Source organism: Seriola lalandi, unplaced genomic scaffold (assembly GCF_002814215.2).
Source record: "Seriola lalandi dorsalis isolate HSWRI2012SDOR001 ecotype SW California unplaced genomic scaffold, Sedor1 jcf7180002054956, whole genome shotgun sequence".
NCBI classification, from domain to species: domain Eukaryota; kingdom Metazoa; phylum Chordata; class Actinopteri; order Carangiformes; family Carangidae; genus Seriola; species Seriola lalandi.
Genome location: NW_019525507.1, coordinates 1,319,312 through 1,345,887, shown reverse-complemented (window position 1 = coordinate 1,345,887; position 26,576 = coordinate 1,319,312). Strand labels below are relative to the sequence as shown.

The 26,576-nt window shown below is 38.7% G+C and overlaps 1 protein-coding gene across 1 annotated transcript in view; it reads right to left on the bottom strand.

Moving 5' to 3' along the window:
* LOC111645798 (cadherin-12-like) overlaps positions 1–26,576 on the bottom strand; it is a 91,313-nt gene that overhangs the window by 28,773 nt on the left and 35,964 nt on the right. Inside the window, exons 3-6 of the mRNA XM_023395109.2 lie at positions 13,412–13,706; positions 9,722–9,841; positions 7,764–7,931; positions 4,943–5,130 (exon numbers count right to left, since the gene is read on the bottom strand). Of these exons, the coding sequence (XP_023250877.1) occupies positions 4,943–5,130; positions 7,764–7,931; positions 9,722–9,841; positions 13,412–13,706 (771 nt within the window). The remainder of the gene's footprint in view (positions 1–4,942; positions 5,131–7,763; positions 7,932–9,721; positions 9,842–13,411; positions 13,707–26,576) is intronic.

Below are 26,576 nucleotides of genomic sequence, written 5' to 3'. Positions count from 1 at the left end.
AGAGGGATTGTCTGCACACATTTGCACACCTGTCTCTGGGGATATCCTACCAATCTGAAATAAGACAAGTCTGTGGGCGGGTCAGTATTCTGGGAACACAGTGAGCAACTCATAAAGGCTTCATCTCCAAGCTACCTACTCCCCACACCTTTCCGAGGCACGTCTCGTTCTGTCGCTCCTCTCCTTCTCACTCCGTCCATGTCCTTCCAATATCACAATCACACATGTGTAAGATCACATGTTGTTTAGTAAATTACACTGTGGGAGGCTTGGTCAGTTAAAGGGGCTCAGAATGTCCCCCATCAACAATGGCTTTGTGCAGCAGTCTCCCACTGTAGGGACTATATCACGCTGCTTCATTGTTGTTATGGCAGCATATCAAACACTGGAAGTAAAACAATTAGAGGAAAGATGCATCCTTGCCATCCATCGAGGGTATACATGATATAAACAAATAACTGTCTTCATTTACATCATAATTGCATCCTGTCACATTCTGTTATTCCATTACTGCCAAATGAGAAGGTCACTATACAGTGATATATGGCCACGACTATAAGCACCATTCATACGTTCAGTGCGTGCACATATTCATGATTTACTCACAGAGGTGCTCACACACACATGCATGTAGAGAACTGAGGGGGCTCTTACACTGAGCAGGGAATCAATTACTCACTCGGCTGCATATTTTTGGGGATCAAAGGATCACACACCTTTGTGTGCTTGTGTGCTGGGGCATGTACTAAAAATGTACCAGTTAACGAATACCTCAGCCTGATACATCATAAAAACAAATGCAGATTTGCATTCCCCCAAAGAACATTTTAGACACTTACATCAGAAATACCCTGAAAGGCACAAAACCAGATAGAATTGGCTGCACATTTTTCTTTTATTACTTTTGCAATCAGATGAAATATATGCTCTCTGCCTGAAATGAAACAAGTGACAAAAACAGATATATTGCCACTTCTTGAAAGTATTTTGTGAATTTGCATGGAAAAGGCGAGATTTAATGAGAAACCCACTTTTTTTTTTTAATTTTCCAGAAGTAAATTTGCATCTAAAGCCACAAAGTTTTTGGAGGAAGTCATCCAAAAGTTTGAGGTTTGGTGGTAAATAAAACTCATAACTGTTGTCTTAGTCTTTCAAAATGCAAGTATTTGTGACCATATATGTCCCTATATATAACAGAAAGCACCGGTAGTGCTGTGTGATCAAATTAAAATGTGATACCCATTATTGGTTAATAATAATGTTTGCTCTCACAAAATTATTACTGATGTGTTGGTACAACAGAATGAGTTGTTAGTAAAGTTGTGACATATCAGTATTTTGGGAAAATAAGCAGAGAGCTCATTCCAAAAAAGGAATCCATCTCATTGGTGCATCATAGCATTGCTTACAAAAATCTTCACTTTCTGACACATACATTTTTCTCCTTTATTGTATCGCAGAGACATTGTGTGACTGTAGCATTATGTCATCTTAGCATTGCTCTGCACTTCTTTTATTTTTCTATTGAACCTCAATAGCACTGACAGCAAACGGCATTTAAACTCACCACAGGGGTGGACTGCATCCTGCCAGAGGGAAATGCAGCAGCAAGAATGAAGGAATCAATGTGCAAGGGCTTGTGTGAGCGAGTCAGCAACACAAAAGCAGGTTCATTCATTCATTCATTTTCTACCGCTTATCCTCTAGTAGGGTCGCGGGGGGGCTGGAGCCTATCCCAGCATCTTTTCGGGCGAGAGGCGGGGTACGCCCTGGACAGGTCGCCAGTCCATCGCAGGGCAAACACATAGAGACAGACAACCATTCACACTCACAGCCACACCTATGGTCAATTTAGAGTATCCCATTAGCCTAGTCCCCATTTTGCATGTCTTTGGACTGTGGGGTGAAGCCAGAGTACCCAGAGAGAACCCACACTTGCACGGGGAGAACATGCAAACTCCACACAGAAAGATTCCACGGCCGAGCCGGGACTTGAACCCGGAACCTTCTTGCTGTGAGGCGACAGCGCTAACCACTGCACCACCGTGCAGCCCACAAAAGCAGGTTGAAAGCTTCTATTTCTGCATGTTTGCCTGCATGTGTCTACACAAGAAATTGCATCTGTGCGCACCTGTGTAGTTTTGTGTGTGGGCAACATTCACACTATATGCTTCTTAACTTTTTCATGTCACATTCAAGACACTGAGCAGTGAGAGGTAACAGCTTGTAAACTGTTTCTAAACTGCATATTGCACGGACTTCTACTAACCAGGCTGGCCTATGACGCTTGATGCTGTCAGATACCAGACAGATTAGCGAAGCATCAGTGAGCCTCTACACAGTACACTTACATCCTGATTAATATGACCAAATTTAGGCAAGGAGTCAGTCTAATGATGATTTCATTTATATTTTCAATGAATGCCCTTTTTGTCATACAGTTTTAAAAGTAGGTGTACCTTTTAATGTATGTATGAAATATGAGACCATACTGAGACCGTTTCATTCCCTGCCCATGCAGCACTCGTAAATGCATATTACCCACCCACTAACATTGAGCTGAATGCTTTCAGTGTCTAAAGAGATATAATATCATGCTCTTGCTTTCTACAGTCGAGCTTGTGAGTAGAAGAATGACATTATTTCGATTAGTGTGTTTGGGTATGATGGATCTTCAAGTCTTTAACTAGGCATACCCTAAGGAGAGTGTCACAACAGAGCCGAGAAAGTACACAAATGAGGGAATACTTTTAATGGGGAGATTTTCACTAAATAAACCAGAACATCACGAAAACATTATGAAAGCTGACGTTATCAGGCGCAGTTGTGAAGCTCATGCTCTATTACTCGATGTCTTCTTATCCAAGTTCAAACTTGGTATGGTTATTATTAATAGCATTGTTTAGAAGGAAAACTGCACTGTGGTAGGCTATATTTGAAATGAAATGAAAGATCTATCAATTGTTAATTCACTCCGAAGGTCCTAAGGACATGAGGTCATGATATTATTTAAGTATGAATGAACTGAATTTTGGAAGAGGGCTTTATAATTTTTTAATATATAGGCTAAAGTTAATAATTGATTGCATAATAAGTCTTATTATAGTCTGGCTATTTAGTACATTAGTACTTATAGCACTGACTAGACCACTCTATTTCTCCCTCTAATTTTAGTCTGTGGCTCTAATGTCCTTTTTCTTCACCTCCAGCAGTTGTGGGTCTCCCCTTGAAAATGAGATGATAGATCTCCAGGGGTTTATCCTCGGAGTAATAAATTTCTCTCATATCACTGGCGCTTTTGTGCCACTTGCCATTTTGTGGAGTGATATCACGGCTCTACAAATGCTCTGTATGTGGTAAAAAGTTGGCATTAAATGAGATACTTTTGCTCTGTGGTTCAAAGAAAGTACAACCAAAGACCAAGACCTCTTGCTGTGGGTCACGATGCACTGGATGTATTAATCCATGTGGCAAAAAAGAACATATGGCATAGTAAATGAGCCCTGACACGCTGAGTGAATGCTTCATATAACACAGGCACTCTGAGGGAGTAATGCTTTTGCTCTGAACTGCGCTTTAAGGCATGGATAGCAATGAGACAAACAGTTAGAGAGCAACATTACACAACTGAAGGATCATAGGTTCAGCCCTCATATCTGCCAAGTGACCTGCTGGTACAGCATAATGAGAAACTATCATCATAATTTATTTTATTATATAACTTATTCTATCTATATTTAAAAGTTATCTCCTCCATTTGTTTTGTCCTGTGGTGTTTCTGTTATTGAAGTAAATGCATGTAAATGTAAAATCTACTGCAAAATATACAGCAGTCACACCAGTGGAATATTACCGCTGGGGAGTTTCTAGGTGTAAATATAACACAGAGAAAATCGCATACCTGTGGGAAGTAGGGGTGCTAGGAGTGCAGCAACACCCCCGCATCCCAGGTGCAACACATCCACCTCCACGTTGCTGAGTAAGGCCATATATATAGGCTATATATATATATATATATATATGTATATATATATATATATATATATATATATATACATACAGTATATGTATGATTTTTTTTTGTATGTCAAGATTTTTTCTTTCTTTTGTGTTACATCCCATTGGTCCTAACCCCTGTAACTAGCAAAATCTTTTCTCATTGTAAGCAGAGAGAAATTTCCATTAGATTCAATGTGCAGTGTTCAACCAATAAAATACCAGCACTATAAAGGTGTGGCATTGTCATGACAACTCTGTGCTAGGTCTCACTATAGAATTCGTTTTAAGTATATGTTTTTTCATATTGTCAGATTGTTTGATATCATGATAGGGTGCTGTCAAGAGGTTATGATGTGTTTTATGTTATAAAAAACACTCAATATACAAAGTTATATAAAAAAAATATACCATATTATATACACCAGCTTTTATTACTAATTCACCTGCTTCACAATAATGCAAACTTTATGTTTACCTGTTATTCTGATAAATTCATTATTATGTTGGCCCAGATTTCCACATCACTAAATTCCATCAGTACAAAAAGAGAGTCATATGATACTGTACTTAAAGCTGCTGCTCTCAGTTATTCCGCTGTGAGAGAGAAAGCCATTTTCATAAACCATGTGAAAAGTCAAAGTCAAAGTCAAAGGAGGTCTTGAGCTTTTTTGACAGCAGCTTAACATCAGTTGGAGAAAACAGAAAAGTGGGGCTGATGAGCATAACCTGACTCTGTTGTTGTTGCGGAAATGTGCATGATTGTGAATTTACCATAAGAGCCATACAGGTAATTTTACACCCCTCATTTTCTTTTTTCCCCGGCCTTGATGAGCCTTTTACTTGCTGGCTGCTTATTATCTGCTGCTCTTACATTTTTTTCAGCTTTTATATGAGAATTTGCAGATTTCTTTAACATTTTGTATTAGTTTCTGAAATCCCGTACCCTTTTGAGAATGATGATCCCCTCTTGGTTGTGTTCATTGGTGGTGATGTCAAACATGGCACCTCCATCACCTGGCACAATAGTGTACTCTACTTCTGCATTTCTCCCGATGTCCAGGTCATGCGCTTTGATTCTCCCCACAGCCGACCCCACTGCAGAAGACTCAGGAACTCTGATGTGAAAGAAACCTGTGAACAAACAAACATCAGACTGAACTCAGAGTCATTCATTATCATCGCTTGACATCGGATGGAAACATTGAGCTCTTCACATCCTGTCTTTTATGTAGTCTCTCACCCACCCGAGGATGTCTTATTCACCCACAGGCAAGTTGCTGATATGCTCCCTGTCTGAAGTCAGGCCTGTGGCTATAGGCATGACATTATTCAATTTTGATGTGTCTGGACATCAAGGCTGCTCTGCTTTTGATAATTGGCTGGCTAAACCTGTAAGATCAACAAACACAAGAGCCCAGGGGCCTTAATACTCCCAACAGCAGAAATCACCGCAGACGACGTGGGAAGAAATCTACAAACCACCAAATAGCGGATCGCTTGCAATGCGGCTTACACTGGACAAGAGATAGAAATTGATCTTTTCTGTGTTCCCCTTCACTCTCTGTTCAAACAATGGCATCCTTCTGTGCCAGAGACATTAAAACTTAACTGTTGCATTACAAATCTACACCTGGTGTCAACATTGAGGTGCCGTGGGCAATTACACCTCCTTTTTCACACTCTTGATGGTTGAAAAAATGTCAGCAAATCATTGTGACATTAATTTTCAACATTACTTTACAAGCCAGTGCTGTGTCAAAGGTTACAACATTCATTTGGGGACTATCCATTATGACTAAATGAGTAAATTTCCATTAGTCCTTATAATCATAGTGTGGCTCTGGTAGGCTTTGTGTTTACATTTATTTATTTAACCAAATTCTTAACACATTCACACATTTGATTCAACATATTCCTAAGATATTTCTCTGCTGCAACAAAGAAACAGAAATTAGGTTGATTTATTTTGGGGAATTTGATTCATTCGGCCCTTGTATGGGGAATAAATCCTCACTTGAACTAGAGCTAAGGAATGAATACATCTAAGAGAAGACAATGTGCCACAGAGAACGGAATGAATGACTCTATATAAACCCCGTCTCTTCTTGACACAATGGCAAGTTGGAGATGGATGAACTTGAACATAAATGTCTATGATAAGCCCGAGTGTCACACACTTGGCAACAGAAGGTTGAAAAAGGATGCTGCTCGGCAGAGAGGTTATTTCTTATTTCTCAGTGGAGGACCAGAATAAATGTGCTGAAACAAACCCAAATTCCCCTCTTAGTTTATTGGAAAATGTTGCATTAAATGCTCAGTAAAGTCAGTACTATACATGAGGTCATGATACACCACAAGATTCTGGTGCTGCTGTGATGTGTAGTCTATGTTATTGCACTTCTCATTTGTCATTCTGCAATTTTACTGCGGATCTTAGGTTTTTCCTCAGTGTTGATCCTAGGATTGAGAGATGGGGAGCTGAGGCATATGGATGATTTTTGGTGCTATAATTTCAATAAATAACAAGTACTCTCAAGGACATGCATTAATTGTAAAATGTCCTTTAAGGTTCACATCCTTGCAACTTTTCTTTTTGTTAGCTCCAGTGCCAAAAAGGAGTGAGGTGCAGGTTAAGAGTAGTTCACAAACAGCTGCTACATGGCATTGTCAGTAAGTAAAAAAAGCTTATGGGATAATTCTGCAAAGCCAGAAAGAGGTACTCTACACCACTATTACTCATGACCTCTGCAGGGTTTGCAGTTGCAACCACCTCTGGTGCCATCATAGAGGTTTAGGGGATTGACTTCACAAATGCATAATCTATAATAACTAGGGAGGAAGAGAGAGATTTCTGGAAGCGACAGATGTGGGGTGGATTCAAGCAGCAATATAATATGTACATTAAAACATCTGATGAGGTCCAGCAGTAAAGCAAGAACAAATATATATTTTTTTACATAGCCTTCTACAAGCCTTCTACAGACAGAAAAGAGAAGAAGACAAAGAGAGGATTTGGGACAGGGCAGAGGAGGCGCCATACTTGGCCCACACCTCTGTGCTGTGACAGCATTATGGAAATATCATCTTTTCCACACAGCCAAAGGAGCATGACCGTCTGACTGCCTGAATTTACATGCAGAGGAGACCACTCAGTGTCACCTCAAAATACCTGAAGAGACTGCATCAGTACAGCACAGTAGTTTTGCTTTCCTGTCATACACATGCTGTTTTGGAGGAGGAAACATTTTGCAGACAGTTTAGTATTTATGCCTATATGTAGAAAAGCTTTTACAGATCAATGAGTATACAGTTATGTATTCCAGCTTGGCTTTTTACATGACCTGGTGAATAGTACAATCAAATTAATCTGGTTTAGCAGCTTATATAAAATACCGGATAAAAGACAGTGTTTAAATACACTGACTCAATCCCTGGTGCAGCACCATCACGCTCAAGCCTGATCTAAATATAGAAAGATGCCCCTAGAGTGAAATAACACAAATCCTGGTTCATTTGCCAGGAGTAGTAGCTGTAGATGCAATCATGCTAAATAAACAGACCTTTGCTTACGACAAAGCATAATGACAAATAATGAAAACCAATTACAAAGAGTAGATGTGATGAATGCCCCCTGCCCTGTTGTAATTGCACAGTGTTTATTTTGTTATCATAAAATATATCAACCTGTGTAAGGTCATCTGCATTATTACTCCTTTCCAAAGAAGAAAGTCGGTTTTGTGTATCAATCTACAAAAGGCACTCACTTTTAGAGAACCTGGGTGGGTTATCGTTGACATCGCTGAGGGTGATGTTGACGGTGGTGGTCCCGGCCAGGCCCCCTAGCTGGCCCCCCATGTCCTTGGCCTGGATTAATACCTGGTACTGTTCCTTCACCTCTCTGTCCATATTGGGCAAGGCTGTCTTTATAACCCCTGGTGTATGGTAAGATTGATGAGAAATACAGATAATAAAAAACTGAGAAATAGAGGAAGAAGAAGAGATAGTGAGAGACAGAGATAGTGAGATAAAAAGACAAAAGGGAAAAAGCGGTACACATAAAATCCACTGAAATATGTTTGATGCCAAATGCACAATTTACTTCAAAATGCACACTATATTTCAACCTAAGGAGTTTGCTCCCCAGGAAGAAGCTGCACATGTGCCCCTGACCAAGACTGAAATAGAGGTCGTTTCACAAACTGGAGACACTTGACATTCAATGGGGAACTCTTGTGAAGCCATATGATGATTCACTTGAGGATCAGAGACCCTGAGATCAGAGAGCGTTTGTACTGCAGATTAATTGCTAGGTCAGTGGGAGGTTGGCAGGCTAAAAGGAAGCAGGCAGTATAGGTGGGTCTGCACTTTATCCCTCGTGTTACTCCATTTATTATGGTGAGGATGTGAGGATGTCTCAGACTCCTAACATACATGATTCCAAAATCAAACACGAAATTTCTGTCTTATTTTTTTCTGGAGAGGGAGGGGTGTCTGTCTCTGACAGGGATAATTCCTGTGACATGCATGGTGAATTACCTATGTTGTTATCGTCCCCCTCCCCTGCTCACCTTTTCCCTCCCAGTGTTTGTTCAACTTGTTGATGTGCGTTTGGAGATAGATGCAGGCCCAGCAGGGCAAACATTTACTTTAACAGTTAGATTTTTTCCAGCAGCAGTTTGAAATACAGTCACAGGATGTGCTCTGTTAGCAGCATAATCAGCAGCAGATTCCACAGAATCTGCCCGTGTGATATGTATGAACCTATTTTCATATGCTTTGAACTGTACCACATAGTAATCCAACAGCGGCCCACTGCCAGCAAACGCTGGTGGTATGAAGGTTTTTTAGATTTAGAGGAGTCATGTGCCACAACCCCCTTGCTGCCACTCTGCAACCTTTTTACTGCCTCTGACACTATCCGCCCGATCCAGCAAAGTGCAGGTATAAATAAAATGAAAAATAACTAAGACTGTTGATGTTTCAGCATCAGTTGTTGTTGTGTTATTTGTTTTTTTTGCAATTCAGTTAAGCCACCTGCTATAGCAGTTTGCTGACTAACTGTACACAACACTGACTACCCAGTATCCTTGCAGCACAGGTTCAGAAAGTCACTGGTGGTTTAGAGATAGCAGTGTATTTCCTGTTGCTGAGACTGTCAGCTTATGGGTTTACCTAACATTTTGATATGTTGCAAAAAGTGATGACATTCTGCAATTCCACCGAGTGAGCACCTGCCCCATTTAGAGCTACTGTAACAGAAATAAATCATGTTTGATTTTCTTATCTTGCTCTCTCTGAAACAGATATTGTGACTCTTTCTCTCTCTATCATACATTATACCCACCAATAATGGTGAATGCTTGAATTGACCCTTTATTTAATACCTGTCAAATAAATATTTATTTTTTGGGGGAGCATGTGTCCTTTTATGTCCCAAAGGTCAATTCCTGGGCCTGTTTTATTGCCCTGATGTATGGTACCACTAGTCCAGTGTTTAGACACTCAATCATTCATATCATTCAAGACTAATGGCCTAGATAACCTTATTTCACTGCAAGATTGCCTCGCTGCAATTGCCAGGTGCACATAAAACAGAGGCACTTATTTCCTGACATGTCTGACTCACACATTTAAAGTAAAATTTAATTTGTTTATGAACGTTGCATTGGCAAAAATCACTATTTTGTCACATACTCAACACAAAGACGGATAAGTATTTTACCTGTTTTAGGGTCAACAGAGAAGTATGGCTGGCCATGGAGGATGCTGTAGACCACTCTAGCACTGTTTCCATAGGTAGGGTCATCCGCGTCTGTGGCTGTCACTTGCGTCACATATGTCCCTGTGGAAAATAGTGGGTAGACTTATTAACATTGACTTAATTTGTTTCCCCGTGGGACTGAAATCCAAAGTGTTTGAGGTTCATCAGATTCCTGAATGAACCCACCTGACACTAATGAATGATGAATCACAACTGAGAACGCCAAAGTTGACACTGAACAGTCAAAGTCCCTGATAGAGTGCAATGGAGAGGAGTGCAGAGGAGACTGAGTGTTTTGGGAAGTTGTTCAATTTTGCTGTTGTATGTTTTGATTTGCACATTTGTAGCAGCACTAAGTGGCTATTATTTTAAAAAAAGAAGCAAACACAAGGGTAAAAATGCTCTTGTGCAAACATTCATTAAACTATGTTACCATTAAGAAAACAAAGGTCCATGGGAAGAATAGTATTAAGATGGCAGTCTTCCAAACTCCTGCAGTAACAGTGACAAAATAATTACTTGCTGGAGGTTAAGCTCATCTCCCTTAACTAGCTGGCATTGAAAACACCATTCGAATAACACAGTCCTTATTTACCATCTATTTATGTCCAACAGATTTAATCAAAAGTTTCCAGTTTGAGTATCTGACCAAAAAACGTCTTGTCAGCTTGACTATTTTATAACTGTAAGACACAAACAAGCCTGGTGTGTGGGCAGATGGGCAGATTCTTTAGAAAGAATCCTTGCAGGCAGGTTGACATGGATGCCTTCACAGGCAGACAGCTCTGTGTGCATATGTCCATGGATCAATCACATGCCCACATCTGACTGGCTTAAACACATGCTGTGTAAAATGTAGGATTTGTGGAATTCTCACTATGAACAGGAGACACTGACCACAGGGATGGCATTTACATGGTCATTTTAGATTCGGTTAAGCTCCCAGTCGCCTGTAAAGAACTTGCTGTATATCAAATAGGCTTTGCAGTCTGAGCAGATGGTAACAATGGAATTAAAACATTAGGTGAGAGAGATTAGTGTCTCAATCCTCCCTAACAAAGCCACACATTCCTGATTAGACATACCAGAGAAGGACTGCATTGTGTTCAACACGAATATACAATAGATGAGATAATACATTAACACGTATTTTCAGTTCAGCCAAGGGGAGAAAATCCACAGCAGTAAGAGCTCAGATGTAGTGCAAGTTTAAAAGCCTTCATGCCCGGCTGACACCTACACATTCCCTGGCAACAGAGGTGACAGCCTCTACTTCAGCATGAGATTATAAACAAGTTGAAAAATATATTAATATAAATTGTGTTCGTTTAATTATGGTAATTCAGGTGTGTGAGTAAGGGCTAGCTGGAAGGAATGTCTTCAGAGGTCACTGCTGATAAACACAGGAGGAAAATGCAGACAGTAGTTTTGCAAAGTGTAGATTATATGTCTGGCTTCATTGAATATTCTTTACATTACAACATTTGACAGTTTATTAATGTTACAATACAATCCAGAGGAAGCCAATCAACCTAACACAATGTACACTTATTTTTCTGACTACAGTTGAAATACAAAACACATTTTATATCTAAATATGAAGATAAAGATAGAATAATTGCAATGTTGCAATAATAGGACTCATCTGATTGGGAAAGGACTTCTGCAGAGGTATATGTAAAAGAGGGAAAATATGGTATTAATAAATGAAAATGCAAGTTTGTAGACAAAGAGTGAAATGAACAAATTCCTCTCAGGTAACTCTCTTCAGTATTTTTTTTTATTTTGTCACTCTTTCTATATCAATCAGGGATAAGCTTGTTGCTAACAACTCCAGGGGAGTCTCTGGATTATGCCACCAGTAATTTTTTAATGTTTGGCCATAGATTAGTCTTCATTACCAACCATTATTGCATATTTATGTTCAGCAACTCTCTCTTTTCATTTTTGTTTTACCCCCGCTAACACAGAAACATCCACAGGGACGTTGTAGTCAAAGACAACAAGAGGGGTGTAATAGTTAATGAACCCATTGATCACACAAGTCTCGCTGGTATAAATATTGATAAAGACTTTAGTTGGTTTAATGTTTATACAATGGCTGCCTCTCCCGTGGCATGTTCTTTTTTGCGCTGGCTGTAAAGATAACTTTTTACACAAACTGTGTGGGGATGTTGAAAACTCACAAATGAATTGTCAACAAAGATATTTCCATTAGCGGCGTCATTCTGCATAATTTGGAGACAATTATCAGAGTTCCTTATAATTTTTATGGTATCTGCTGTAACGTGCATCAGTGAAGGTTAAGTCTAAACCCACAACTCATTTAGTCTTGTTTTCTAATCAGAATTGTTCATTTTCCTGTTAGTGCACATTTTGTGATTCTGCTTGATTTCTCGCACCTTGATCACTTTGTTTTAAATGTAGAAGTTTCGTTAGATACTCTTTAATGTTTTTTTCCGCACTAATAGTTGTTTAACAAATATCAAAAAACAAAACACTGTACATTCATATTTAGCATCCTCCTAAAAAGCAATCATATTTTGGCTAGAATTATTTTCATGAATAATTTCCATAAGTAATCGTGTGTGATTAATTTAATCCCTTGTTATTAAAAGAAGCAGACACATGAAGTTAACTTTGCTTATCACAAGGAGTACTACTCAGCCTGTGAAAACAGTTGTCTAATGTATCCTAGTGGGCTTAAGGCTTTGAATTCATCACAGAAAACTGGTGTTACAGAGTTGGAGCCTGGAGTTGTAAAGATGTGGGCATTTATGCAGCCTGTTGTCTATCATATCCAGTTGCATCATGGGAAATGTAGAGTTTTTGGGGCGTGACTCATACTAGGCACCAAAAGTCATGACATTTCATGCCTCCGGTGTTTTGATTTTTACTGTTCTTTAATAATTTGTGTCCAACAACTTTATGGAAGTGACACACATAATTATTGTAACTAAACATGAAAAGGATGGTCTAAAATTACTTTTGTAGACTGTTCAGCATCAAATTGAATAATAATAAAAGCGAAAGTATGTATCTTAAATCACAGGAATATAACATTTTGAAATAGGTAAATTCACGTGAAAAATTACAAGAATGTTCAAGTGATCTTAAACAAAACTAATTATTTATCTGCCAAGCAACCTAACTGATCATCTGTGGGTGTTTAAAGTTAATCTTTGTTCTGCGTCTCTGATTCCACTGAAACAGTTTGTGTTGTAGTTTATGATGTCAAGTGCTCACATGGGGGATGGGCTGTGTTGTTCCTACTTTCTACTTGTACTCTAGAGACTGCTGATTTTTTAAAAAGTTTTTAGAGCTTCATTGCCATTCACAACAAGAGAAACCATTCTCTCACGAATTACCTTGATCTGTTCTCCCTGGGGAGGGTGGGGTATAAAGACAGAGCTGTGAAATATACTCGGGGTACACCAAGAATAACTGGATCTCTGTCATGTCAAAATGGGTTGGAAGGAGCAGCTTTGCCCCCTGGTTGTACCTGTGATGCTCCTGAAACTCTGCTTTTGTCTTCTTTGGTTAAGGAGGCGAAAACAGAGCTTTTACTGCAAATAATTCCAATTCATTAGTGAAAGCACTGGCTTCTGAATCTTTACTGGGCAAAACAAATCACTTCAGATGGCCACTTGCCTACTGGTGACATCTCAGGCACGCTGGCCGTATATGGTCCCTCCAGGAACTTTGGTTCATTGTCGTTGATGTCTTGAACCTTGATTACAAATTCAGATTCAGGCTCCAGGGGCCTATTGGTGTTGATGTCAACAGCTTGGGCGCGCAGGGTGTAGTAAGGCTTCTCCTCCCTGTCAAGACTCCTTAAGGCATGGATGTCCCCCGTTGTTTGGTCAATTGTGAAAATGGAGCCAGCCCCATCCCCCGAGAGAGTGTACTTCACCGCACTGTCCCCCTTATCGAGGTCAGTGTGCAGCTGCAAGACAAAATAGGAAAAAGACAGGTTGAGTGCAAACTTTGGCACAGATAATGATTCATTGAAAGCACTGGGGAAGAGCTGTCAAAGAACACTATTTCACAAAGACAGTCAAGGAAACTGACTGTGCATCAAAGAGCAAATTCATGTCTCCGCAAAGATGTGCAAAACACTAAGTCATGAGAAAAATAAAATGATCGTACTTTCAGAACGTTTCACAGATTAATGAGGCTAAATCTCTCATAAATAATGTATTCTCTCAGTGCAATTATGCTGCAGTGATAACTCTTCAACATCTCAGAATCTTTTCTATTCAAGCATGACTCAAAAACCTTCAGCTATGTGTAATAGGAGATAGGAGTTTTTCTCATAGTGGCAAAGATCAGAGTGTGACAACTAGAGGTAAATACTCAGTTTCCACAGAAACACTTTTTAATACTTTCACCTGACAGCGGAGGCCTGTGACCAGATGACTCTCAGCACAGTTAAACACACACAAAATACTACTACTCCAGTCAGAGAACATCTTTGTTAATATAGATCCAGGGCCACTGCAGCTGTCTTTGTACAAGACAAACACATTTGAGGCTTTTGGCACAAAGCCTATTGACATAGTTATGTTTACCTCCCTGCAGAGATCAGTTATACTGTTCAAAGCATTTTAAATATTTAAGGACTCTAATGCAATGTGATCATCACCATATACAGTACGGACATCGATTTTTGCCTTTTTATCAATAGCATGGACTTTCCACCAACACAGCAGTCAACCTGCTAGTTTGGGGCAATATGGATTAATTGCATTGACATACCCCTAATTCTACACTTTACAATTGAGCATGGGGCCCATTTCAAACATTGCTATAACGAAATGGACTTTGGTTATTTATTTGGCTGCTTTCAGATGGGTGAACTAGCCTTTTCCAACTGGTGTCATCGGACTGAATACTGATTACAATCCTGTAATCACTTTCTTATTTGTGCAGCAGTGAATGACTGAATGGATTAACACACTAACACTGACTTTTTATGAGTAATTAAGTCTCTCTCTACCCCACTTGCAAACATCAAGAAGCCATTTGCACGTAGCCAATTTTCCAGTGAACCTCCAGCCAAGGAGAAGAGAGTAAATTTGAGATGCAGCTATAAATTCTCTGTAGGTTGCGGTTCAAAACAACGCAAGACGAGCAGATGCAAGCACAAACACACTAGGCGTGATTGGTGATTCAGTGCAAATTGCCCTGTTCATACAAACATAGCATGGCATTATAATGCTCTCACCCATGGTGCATTATTCATTGCTATTCAAATGAATGAATTATTTTTAGGACGTGACCCTTGCTATGACAACTAGATCACATCACATTTTCTGCAATGAGCAGAAAATCTGAAATGTAGATTATATATTGTCTGAATGAATAATGTCAACAACATGCGCCTCCTCCACAAGCTAGACAATCTGACAATGAAACAAAGTAGATTTCAAACTGAACTCTCTATTTATCCTTACCCAGAAATAAAAAAAGTGCTGGGTACATTCAGTGGTGGTGTTGGTAAGTAATTATTAAGTTCAGACAGGTAAAGCAATATGCTTACTTTTTGAGTGATGTCAAAAAATTTGGTGAATCAGGTGATGAATTTATATTTTCACAGTTGAAGGTCATTATATGTAGTGCCAACCATGCATATTATTAGTTGGAGGAGCCTTTGACATGGGACAGGCCCTGTTGGTCCATTATGATGTATAGAAATGCAGACTAGATATCCAAAATGCTGTGGATCAAACTTTTAAATTGATTGACAGAAAACTTTCCCCCTTTAGATTTCTTTTAGTTCATGATGTAATGAAAGAGGCTCTTCTAGTCTTGAGCAAGGGAATAACGGGTCAACTAAAGTTGAAATTGATCATCCCTCACAGTCAATCACAGAAAACTTTGGAAATGGAAACCTAAATAAGTAAACATGCTTCAAGAGCTTCAAGAGACACACAGTGAATCAACAATATCAGTCAGGCATCAGAAACCTTCATCTCCATCTTGCTTGACTTGTTTCATTTTCTCCAGCAGGACACCTCATTTTTAATTTTTTTTTTTAATGATAATTAATTTGCAATACTGTTTTTTTTTTTCATGTGTCCCTAATTAAAACAATGAAAAATGCTTTGGGCAAATTTCTTTTTTTTTTTTTTATTACAGCCTGTCTTTAGTATAGCTTTGTGAAAAAACAAACAGAAAGTCAAAGCTGATTTTAAATTGCACTTTAAATTTACATATCAGCTACAATTTGTAGGACCATATAGCACCTTTTTATCCTCCCATCTGTGCAATGACATGGGGTTACAGGTGAGCTGTGGAACACTTTGTCTCCTACAAGAAGAAAACGAGGGCACAAGGGCATGAGGGCACGAGGACGGATATTATCGCCCTTGCGGTAAATTGGAACTAAACTTAGCAGCCATCATGTTTCGCACACGGTAGAGTTCCGGGAGAAAAACTGAAATGAGTGGACCCACTCAGAGTCTCAACTTCGCCAAAACAAGCTTAAACAAACAGTACTCAGGAACGGCTCCGTGTATTTTTAGGCTGCAAAGTTTCTTGGTTGAATAGACTACATTTAAACAAAAAAAGTATTTTAATTACGCAAGTGGACGTTGGCAGCTAGCCAAAAGCCATACCGAGAACAGCCGCAGGTGTTAGCAAGAGAAGATAATCAGTTAATTAATGCTAGCTGGATAAAAATACACAGCCTTGGACGACGTTTTGAAGAGCTTTGGAGGTACAGTTACTCAAATGCAAACCTTTATGACTTTCTTTGAAGTATTTTAAAAAAAGAAAGAAGAGGAAGTCCCCCCTAGAAGACTTGTAGCAAAAAGCCAAGCAGCTGGAAGCGGAGTTTCGACCGCTTTGGAAATGGGAGCTATCAAAGTATTACATGTAGTGCTGTACGCTGCGACATGTCAAATTAACCACGACAAATAACTTAAACGTGGACTGTTGTGTGTCGAAAACCCGGATACCTTGAACAAAATGGCTTCTTCTCCAGCTGAACGTCGAAAGGACTTGACAGGGGAGCTGAACTTCGGTGGACAATGTCAGAAGTTTTCCCGATGCAAATAGAAGGGGTATGGACAGCAATGGTGTCGTGGACGGGTTGTCAACGCACCCGGGTTACCTGTGACTACGAAAAGTAGGACAATAATATATTTTATCCTATTAAGTGTCGCTGGGAAACCGCTTTGCCCTTTTCTGCTTTTATTTTGTCTTGCTTGTTGAAAGGCCGCCGTGCCATTGATTATTTTGCCTGTTGCAATTTTTGCGTGAGAGTGCAATAGGGCTGGGCAATAATCATTACAATTTATTTAATTCCAATGAAATTCTATGTCCATATCGTGTTCCAAATCAAAGAATTATTTTAAATTAACGTTGAATAGAAACTCAAAAAATTAGTTTTTACTGTTCATGTTTTTGATTTTTTTGCCTCTACCTTTAATGCAGAGCAGTGGAACTATTTTATTGCATTCAACATAAATTTTGGTACATTATATATACCAATACCACCATATGGACCATGTGTGTATATATGTGTATGTACCATATTCTTTGTTTACACTTGACATATTATGATCTAAATTGGGGGAAAAAAATCATAATAATTGATATTTGGAAATTCATTAAAAAGATATTGCCCAGTCTCATGTGTGGGGGTACACATATACACAGGCTTGTATTTGGTATTGAAATGACATTCTATTGTGTTTTCTGCTGCTGTGCTGTTCATTTGCTGCTGTGCATGTGTGTGCACATACATTTGTTTGGTATTGAATTGAAAAAGATGTGAACTTGTGAATATCAGCGCTTGAATCTGGTTTTCTGTTCTCAAATCTTGTATTGCAATGTATGATTTCTCCTTACAGAACCAAACATTTTTCATAACATGTTGTAACACATGTATTTTGACACAAAAAAACAAACAAAAATACATATGCATGTACATACTAGTGTGCATGTAAGAAGGATATCTTGAGGGTTTTACAGACAGATGGAATGATCGACCAGATGGCAGATGATTTCACACACTTCGGAGGCATTCTGACTTCAAAAGGTAGGACATTATTTTGTTCTTTTCTGTTTTGTGCTGTGCTGCTTGGCCGCCGTGCCTTAAAACTACATACTGGTGTTGGTCGCTGTACCACACACTTGCCTGTGAGCATGCCTGTCATGGTTTTGTCTCACCTAGAGTGGGGGTGTTGGTGATGGTTGATTTTTAGGGAATTATGGACATTTATGTGTTATACTATGCCATGAGACAAATTGGGGGAGTATTTTTAGCTATAATGGTTGTAATAATTTAACATTGTGAGACATGTCATGTAAACCCTAAATATAAACACGGCTCATTTGTTATTAATTAGCATAAAAGCTGCATTGTTTTGTTTTCAACCTTATGGGTTTAAACAGCTAACTAGCTGTAAAAACTATTCAGTGATTTTTGTTTGGATTATACTTGTTGATGTGTGAAATGTAGTTGCTGTAGTGTAGGGATTTTAACTTGGGGTTGGAAATGGGTGATGGTTTTGCTGAGGGCTGGATTTATCAGCAACATGCTTCTGACATGTCTGCTGTCTACCTACAAGTACAATTCTATTATCTCTATTCTGTTCTGTTCCTTTCTATGCTGCTTAGGTTTGTGCCATTATCATGGTCACTGTACTTGCCTGTGTGTATGTGTCCATGTCCATATGCATGGATGCCTGTCATGCTTTTGTTGACCTGTGACAGTGTTGTTGGCAATGATTGGTTACATTTTGTGGTTTTTGTATGTGATTGTTTTGGAAAATGGTTACAGTTTCGTGTAAAATGAACTGAGCAGAGAGCCTCCTCTCTAATTGAAGTGCTGCCATCAGAAAAATTGGGAAGCACTTATTTGAGCAGTGATGATTATAGTTATATATCATTGTGTGATTGTTTGAAATGGTATTTAACTGGCATATCCGTAGGTTAGGCTGCAGAACAATGATGATTAGCACTAAATCACCAGCCTTATGAGTTTAAACCTAAACTTACTCTATGGGTATGGGTCTTTGTTTCTTTTATAGCTATAAGCCTATATAATCTAAACAAAATAGAATCATCCAACAATTACATTTTAAGTTGAGCCAAATGAAAGGGAGCTGTTTCTTGTGGCTCTTTTTAGCTCTCAGCAGTATGGTTTAAGAGTCTTGTTGCCCTCGGGTGCTCCCCAGAAACTTGTGTTTCCAGGTTTGCCAGTCTTTAATAAAACACTGTGTATTCTGGTACCCTGTGTTTTAGTCAGACTGCAGGGAATCCTGCCAGAGTAACTGTTTTGCATAATTGTTTATTTATTATCCATCTTGTTTTCTATAGTTTAGTAATCCTGTAATCTTTTGCAATCCATTCACATTATATGCGACCTCATTGTGCTAGATTATCTCAAGATCTTAGTGTTGCAGACTTGTTCAAACTGTTTTGTCCCATTAGACAGATGAATTGTCAATACCAATAAACAGCAATGTCATTATTAGGCATGGTGAAAGTTACTCCTTTTGCTTGTGGCGTACTGCAGAGATCAGAGTGGAAGATGGACTGTTGCAACAGTGTAGTCATAACAGGGTCCTCAATCTCTTACTAGTTAGACCCAACCAACAAAAACACATTGCTGATGGAAAACATAGTGGGGTCCACACAACAACATAAACACCTGAGTCCAGTCTTATGCAATCCAACACGGATTGTCAGTAATAAACACTGTTGTGAAAATATAGTGTCCCATTTTTGTTGAGAATTTTTCATGATATGCAGTTTGTGATTGTAAGTACATTATATTACAAGCTGTTCCTCTTAATTTGTCAGTCACTCCTGGTGGACAAAATAACAAGCACCTTTCAGTGAGGTCTATACCTTTTTAGTGCTGAATCAACATCTTCTAGACAGAAATTTGGCGTTATCCTAAGCTGTTGCCGGCTTCCATCTTATACTACACTGCACAAATGCATTTGTTATTATTATATAGATAATAATTACTATATTGATATTCGGCAGGCTGTCGAGGCAACACAGTACTTTTCTTGACTGAAGCTGGATGGACCTTTAGTATCTCTGCACTGTGGGCAGAATCATATTTTGTGTACTGAATGATGATCACTTTGTATTCAGAATTAATGGGGAGTTTACATTTGGCTGTCCTCTGACTGACAAGAATAAGAAAAGAATGGCATATTTTTCCACAGTTGCAGTATATTCAATGCAAGCACCCAGGAGGGGCACCTGCAAGTCGATTCAGAAGTGCACAATTAAAGATGAAATGCAAATGTAAAAAGAATAGGCACATAGCATCATTAATTATAAATGCAAGTTGACTGATATTAATTAAAAATTCCATTACTCTAACAATGGTAATCAATTATATAAAAAAGATTTGTTAATAGGGAGGCAGAGGCTTCTTTTAAACTACAAAACACCCATTGGGCTCAGTAGACAAGAGGCACAATCACAGCCACAACCATCTTAACAGTATGCCAAAAGAAAATAAATTATTTTACTAAAGAGAGGGAAAAAAGGCCTTTCTTGTAACAGTTATTTCCAATTCATAAAACATAAATCAACAAAACAGTCTATGCATGCAGAATTCAAATGATGGCATTAGTGATAACCTTATGTAAATTCAAAAATGTAAACATACATCTGGTTAGCATAAAGTATATGCAGAGTGACTGAGAGCTGGCTTGTAGAGACAGCATGATGATATGCACCCATATTATGGTGAAGATGTCTTACCACTCCATTTTTCATGATAAGCATAATTAGCAAGATGCTCTGCTCAGGGTACCAGTAGACATGACAGCTATAAAAAGAAACAGGTAGTGTGAGGAACTGAAATAAGATTCTTGTTACCATCCAAACTTATACCATCTGTTGGAGTAAATATGTTTTGCATTCACGATTTTCTCAGATGATTGCTCAGTGTTATTTTTTTTTTTTTAAGATGCCAAGAAGGATTGTCAAACATTTTAGTCAGTTAGTTGATGCTTTTGTCAAATGGATTAGTCAGGTTTCATGAAGTAGTTCAGAGTCTTGCTGAACCTCATTTTGCCAGGATGTATGGCTTTTTATGTACACAAATTAGATATTGTATGGTTTCAAAGCTGTGACTTATAATTTCCACAATGTTCTTTCTAACCATTAGGCCATCTTGCCCTGTCTGCAACAGTTGAGGCAATGTAGATGGCCAGCTAGTGTGTCAGCAGTGTCATGGTGCAGTGCATCAGCAGTGCTGTCAAAACAAATATCGGCAAGCCCATTATTCATCTCCTATTAATCATCAGTGCAAAATACTTCTATTGACTAAAGCTGCTCAACTACTGGTACAAATGGGGAAAACGGGAGCTCATCTCACTGGCTATGGAATAACCACATACTTAGGATAGTGGTTGTGCTTTACAGGGAATTCTCGACTCGGAGAGGGGGGTTGTCCCTTTTTACTTACAGGATTTGCAGCACATGGTCCCTCTTTGGCAATGCAGTAAACTCGCATATTGATTAATTTGAGTGATTTCAGAGGAGAATGTAACCAACCTCTGTAGAAAATGCTGTAATTGGATTTCTGCAACCAGGATTATGTGCAGCTCCTCAGGAATGCATATGGAAGCCACAACTCTTTGCTGATAGCAAGCCGACATTGTTCCTTGAATGGCCCAGCAACCCTGCACCAGCAAGTACATTTACAAATCAGTAAACATTCTGAAAAGGGTTAGAGTAATTTAATGTGTTTGGTATTGATATTTACTGCTTTACAATATAAACATGCCCCCTAACTTGTCTTATTGTAGCTTTATTATATTTTGTGTAGATATAGGTTCTGCTCCATATTAAATATAATATATGTTGTATCTTTCCTAAGAATTCATAATGTGGTTGTTAATTAGTTTAAATCCATTCAGTATCCATCTGTGTTTTGTATGCATTCCGGGCCTACTGCTGTCTTGAATATATTTTTATGCTGCTATTCATGATTAGGTCTCAAACTACCTTTCAATCCAACAACTATTCAGCCACTGTCCTACCAACCCAGTAGTGTGATGACAGACTGGCAGCATGTTGGTATATTGTAGGGGGCTCCAAGTTTGTGCATTGTCAGGCCAGTGCCATGTCATTCCACATCATGACTGCTGGTTGTGAAGGTTTTGGGAGGTAGTCAGTGTACTGGTGAGTTGCTGATGGAAAGAAAACACTGTCAAATGCTGCAAGCTTATTATAGCTGATCGATATTGGCTTGCGAGCCATTTCTTTGCTGCTGACAGCTCGGAGCTTGCTATCTGCGTTGTGTCACGCTTCAGTCAGGTAATAGGGATGGAGGTAAAAATGCACACATACACTCAGGAGACTACTGAAGCGATGTATGTGTGTGTGTCTTAGGGCTGAATGATATGCAAAAAAATCATATTGTAATTATTTTGCGATTAAAAAGTCACAATTGTAGTGGAAAAGGTAAATTTTGATGATGTGACTTTGGATGGGGTCTGTATCAAACAAGCATGTTCCCTTACATCTGGAGAATATGATTTGTAGGCCGGGGCGTCTCAGTAGCACCACAATGCTTGAGTTACAATGGTAAGTTGTGACACATTTTACCTTTTTATCAAAACGTTGCAGCTCCTGTGATTTGGATATTGTGCTTGGCCATATTGCGATTTTCATAATATTTTGATTAATTGTTCAGTCCTAGTGTGTATGTGTGTGTGTGTCCAAATAAGAGAAAGCGAGAGATGAACCATGAGAAGACGGAGAAAGGACAAAATGGAATAGATTGACAGATATAGCCTTGGGTTTGTGACAACAAATAGAAGCCATTGAGTTATATTCACCTCCAGAGCTGTAATAGTGCAGTGCCCCGAGTGCAGTGCTCCGTACCTCTCACTTGCAGTCGTAAACAGGCATTCATGAGAACCAAACAACTACATTCACTCTGGTTGATACAACTGTTACTTAGGTCAATGATTGTGCGAACTACTGAGATTCACTATGTAGCAGCTTTGTTAATAAAAGTTATGTAAAATACGTGTTTTCATGTTATGTTTTGCATGGCAAATAACATAGTGTAAGAATGATTTTTGACATATCACATTAATGTACATGATTGTTATTGATCTTAGAGACTGGGGTTAAGGCTTGATTCCCTTTTCTCATATCACACTTGATTAAACAATACAGTGATATTGATACAACATACAGAATGCAATTTTCTACCCAGAATCACAACAGTATTCCCCATCAATGTCAAGATTCAAATGGAAAATGTTGACCATGGTTGTAAGTGATACCGATTGGGACATTAGCACGCCATTTGGAAATATGATCCAGGCAATTCAGGAGAAAAGTCCATTACCCATGAGGACAAAATATATGAAATATATTACTTTGGCAGGTCAGATGAATGACATCATTAGCTTTTATTTCAGATGTTCTTTTCAGAATTTCTTGCAACATTCATCATCAAAATACATTACAACTGTAAATGCCTTCAACCTCTTAATATGTTCTAACAAGCGACTGAATCACTGGCACACCTCATGCATAATCTTCAGGAGTGCAATCCCTTCAAATTACTTCGCACTTGACAGTGAATTAGTTAGGCAACACATTTCTAAATGAATTTCGGGATAAGATCATGTATGAACATTTAAAGGAGAGTGTTTTATACACGTTTTACAAAAGCTGCTCATTTACTACAGTTTCTTTATTTACATTCAAACATATATGCATATCTCTGTGTATAATTCCATTCATAAAACATCTGTATTAACACTAGAATGTAGTGTCATCTATTTGCTGATATACTGTATGCACTGGTGTGCCCTGTCTCAATGAATGCAGTATTGTTGTGTCAGGTAATCAGGTACTGCATTGGACATGCTTTATGGATGTCACGGAACACGATTATTGTTAGGCACTTTGCTCGGGCTCTGCATATAGTAGCCTTGCTTAGCTATAGGTCACTGAATAGACCTCTGCATACAGTGCAAAGCAATGAAGTTATGAAGCATGTGATTTTTAGAGACGATGTTAATTAGCTCCTGGCTTGCACTTAGTCCCACTGAAGTATTTTACAACAATGGCTATCATCATCATGGCGTGTAAACAGGTTTGCTGCTTTTATATGGGCCTCTTCAGGTTTTCAAGCATTTTATAGCTAAATTCCAGAGCATTTAAATTGAACCATATTTAACAATGTGGAACACGCTATCACCAGTGAGGCTGGTAAATTTCATATGGTCAGATAATGGAATCTCTTTGTTGGGCTTGGTGCATAAGTCTTGTTGAAAAGGTTTTTATGTCCTTCTGATAGGTCCTCATTGAAAGATTAAATTGAGGGCTCCACATCAGTAATAAATCTCAGCCAGGTGTGGGGTGGGACTGGGAGCAAGAGCCATCAATGAAAAGAGGGATGGTCATTCCTTGTCAGGCAGGAAGCAAGGGAATAAACAAGTTGTGGGAGAAACAGGGCTGCCCTTTCTAGGAAAAGTGGTTTATTGACTTTTATTTAAATGAGCGACCTTTAGTCGGCAAGTCTAAGGAACGAGGCATTGGAGCATGACACTGCATGCCATCACATTTTCTGTAAGGGTACTGAGAAACTTTTCTTTCCTTGTGTAGGTCCTAAGTGTGACTCTAAATAAGCTGATTGGGTTTCTTTTTAACCATCAGTGAATGTTGTGCTGTTATGGTTATGAAGTTTGCTTTCTGAACCTTATGGCTGGAGGGTTGTTTTCTTTTTTTTTTTTTTTTTTTTTTTTTTTTTTATTGGAACAGATTCCCTTACTGCATTTTCTTGCAAAGTGTGTAATTTATTTATTCCCCCTTTGAGAGACTCACACATATCCTTGTTATCATGTTCCCATGTATGAAAAGAAAACATGGTTGTGTCTGATGCTTTCTATGGGAAGGAACACAATAAAGTCCCTCTGACGTGCAAAGATGTTTTTTCAGTACACTGAGAAACTAGAGTCGACGTTACCCATATGTGGGTCCAATCCCTCATCAATTAGATTGCAAAGGATAGGACTTTAAACAAATGCTCTGTGTAGTCTCTTTCAGCTCCCTTGGTTTCTATCCAGTCCCTCTGTACCTTCTCTATCTGTCTCTATCCTTTTAATACACACAACACGCTCCTCTTTTACTCATAAATCAAAGCCTTTATGTGCATTGTGCTATCACAGGATAAAGTCAGTATAAATTAATAGACGGTTCATATGGAAAATACAAGTGCACAAATGTTCTTTTCTTTTTTCCTGTTTGTTTCAAATTTTATCTACTTACATCCCAGTGATGCGCTGTATGCTTTGTTTTGTAGCATCTTGTCAGAATGTGCCTGCATTGTTAGTCATGGCAAGCCTGAGAGATGTGTTGCTTTTGATTACACATCCCTGGTAGTAAGTGGTCATTAGAATATTAATCATGCGTCGAAATAACAAGAACAGTATCATTTTATGTAGATTCTGAATTGCCACATTACTATAATTCTAGAGAAAATATGTCAAACAGAAATTTCTGAACATTATTTTCAGATGGAGGGTGCCGTGAAGCTAGACAGAAATGCTGGGGAATAGCTGCTGAACTCAGTGGAGAGTTTAACAGAGAGTGAGGGAAGCAGCTTGGCTTGATATATAGCCTCACCACTAATGGCAGATTTTTCTTGCAGATAAACACTGCTCAGCATAGGAAAGGCCTCAGCATTATCTAATTGTGAGTGCACGGGGTCGTTACATTAACCCTCCTAAATCCTCCGGGCTTTAATTGCTAATCTGCAATGATGCGACTGTTGTCAACCAGAGATTGTCAGAAGTTTTTCTACATCAAGGCATATAATAAATGTGAAATGTTGGTGCTGTTCTTATGGTTCTGTTGTCTCAAGTGAGACATTTTTTAAAACTGCAGAGGAGGACAGTCAAAAAAATCTAAAGCTAATCGTTTTTATCTGTTTGTTTATTCTTAATGGCTCTGGGTATTGGTAGTGACATCTAACTATTTTTCACTCAGAACACATGCCACGCAATAAATTTGAACTGTTAATAAGTGGCATAAAACCTTTTTCAAATATTCTTGCCAGACTGCTTTGTCTTTGTTTATAGTTGAGGTCCATTGTGGTATTAATACCCCCATTGTACTATTTTAAAAGTAATTGATTCACTTTAACCAGCAGTGTCATCTTCCACAGAGGAATCTTAGTGGAGATTCTCAAGAGATTGTGACCGTGTGAAAAATGAAATAATCACTCTTCTAAACCACTGCAGTTCAATTGCCCTTGAGCAAGGCCCTAGAGCAGTTGTTTCCATACTAATGCCAGCAGTAGGGACCAGTAGCAGCGCTAAAGACCATGCTGAAGCTTGTCATGACCTTATTCGCACCTCAGGGTGCAAAGAGGATAATTAACTAAGTAGTGTAAGTAACAGCCTCCAGTTATGACTGTAGGTTTCCTAACATTCCCTTCACGTTGTGTCTGCCACCTCAACTTGCTTCATCAAGAATCTGTTAAGGCAATAATATATAAACTGTTGCATGAATATTTTTATAAAGTGTGTGTGTGTGAGTGAGATATCATTATGAATAATATTGCTGTACAACTTGTTTTTCAGTTACAGTTTCCCAGTTTTTTTTCTCAAATTAGGATGCATACATTGGATATGTGAGTCTAAATTAATTAAGTCTAAATTAATTCATTCTTTATTTTCTAGTCATACTATGCCACCAAAACAAGTGGAAATGCAGACGATGCATATTTTCCACTCATGCCACAGAAGAAAACAAATGTTGCATTCTCATTAATCCAAAATAGACCAGAGAGCATATAAAGATA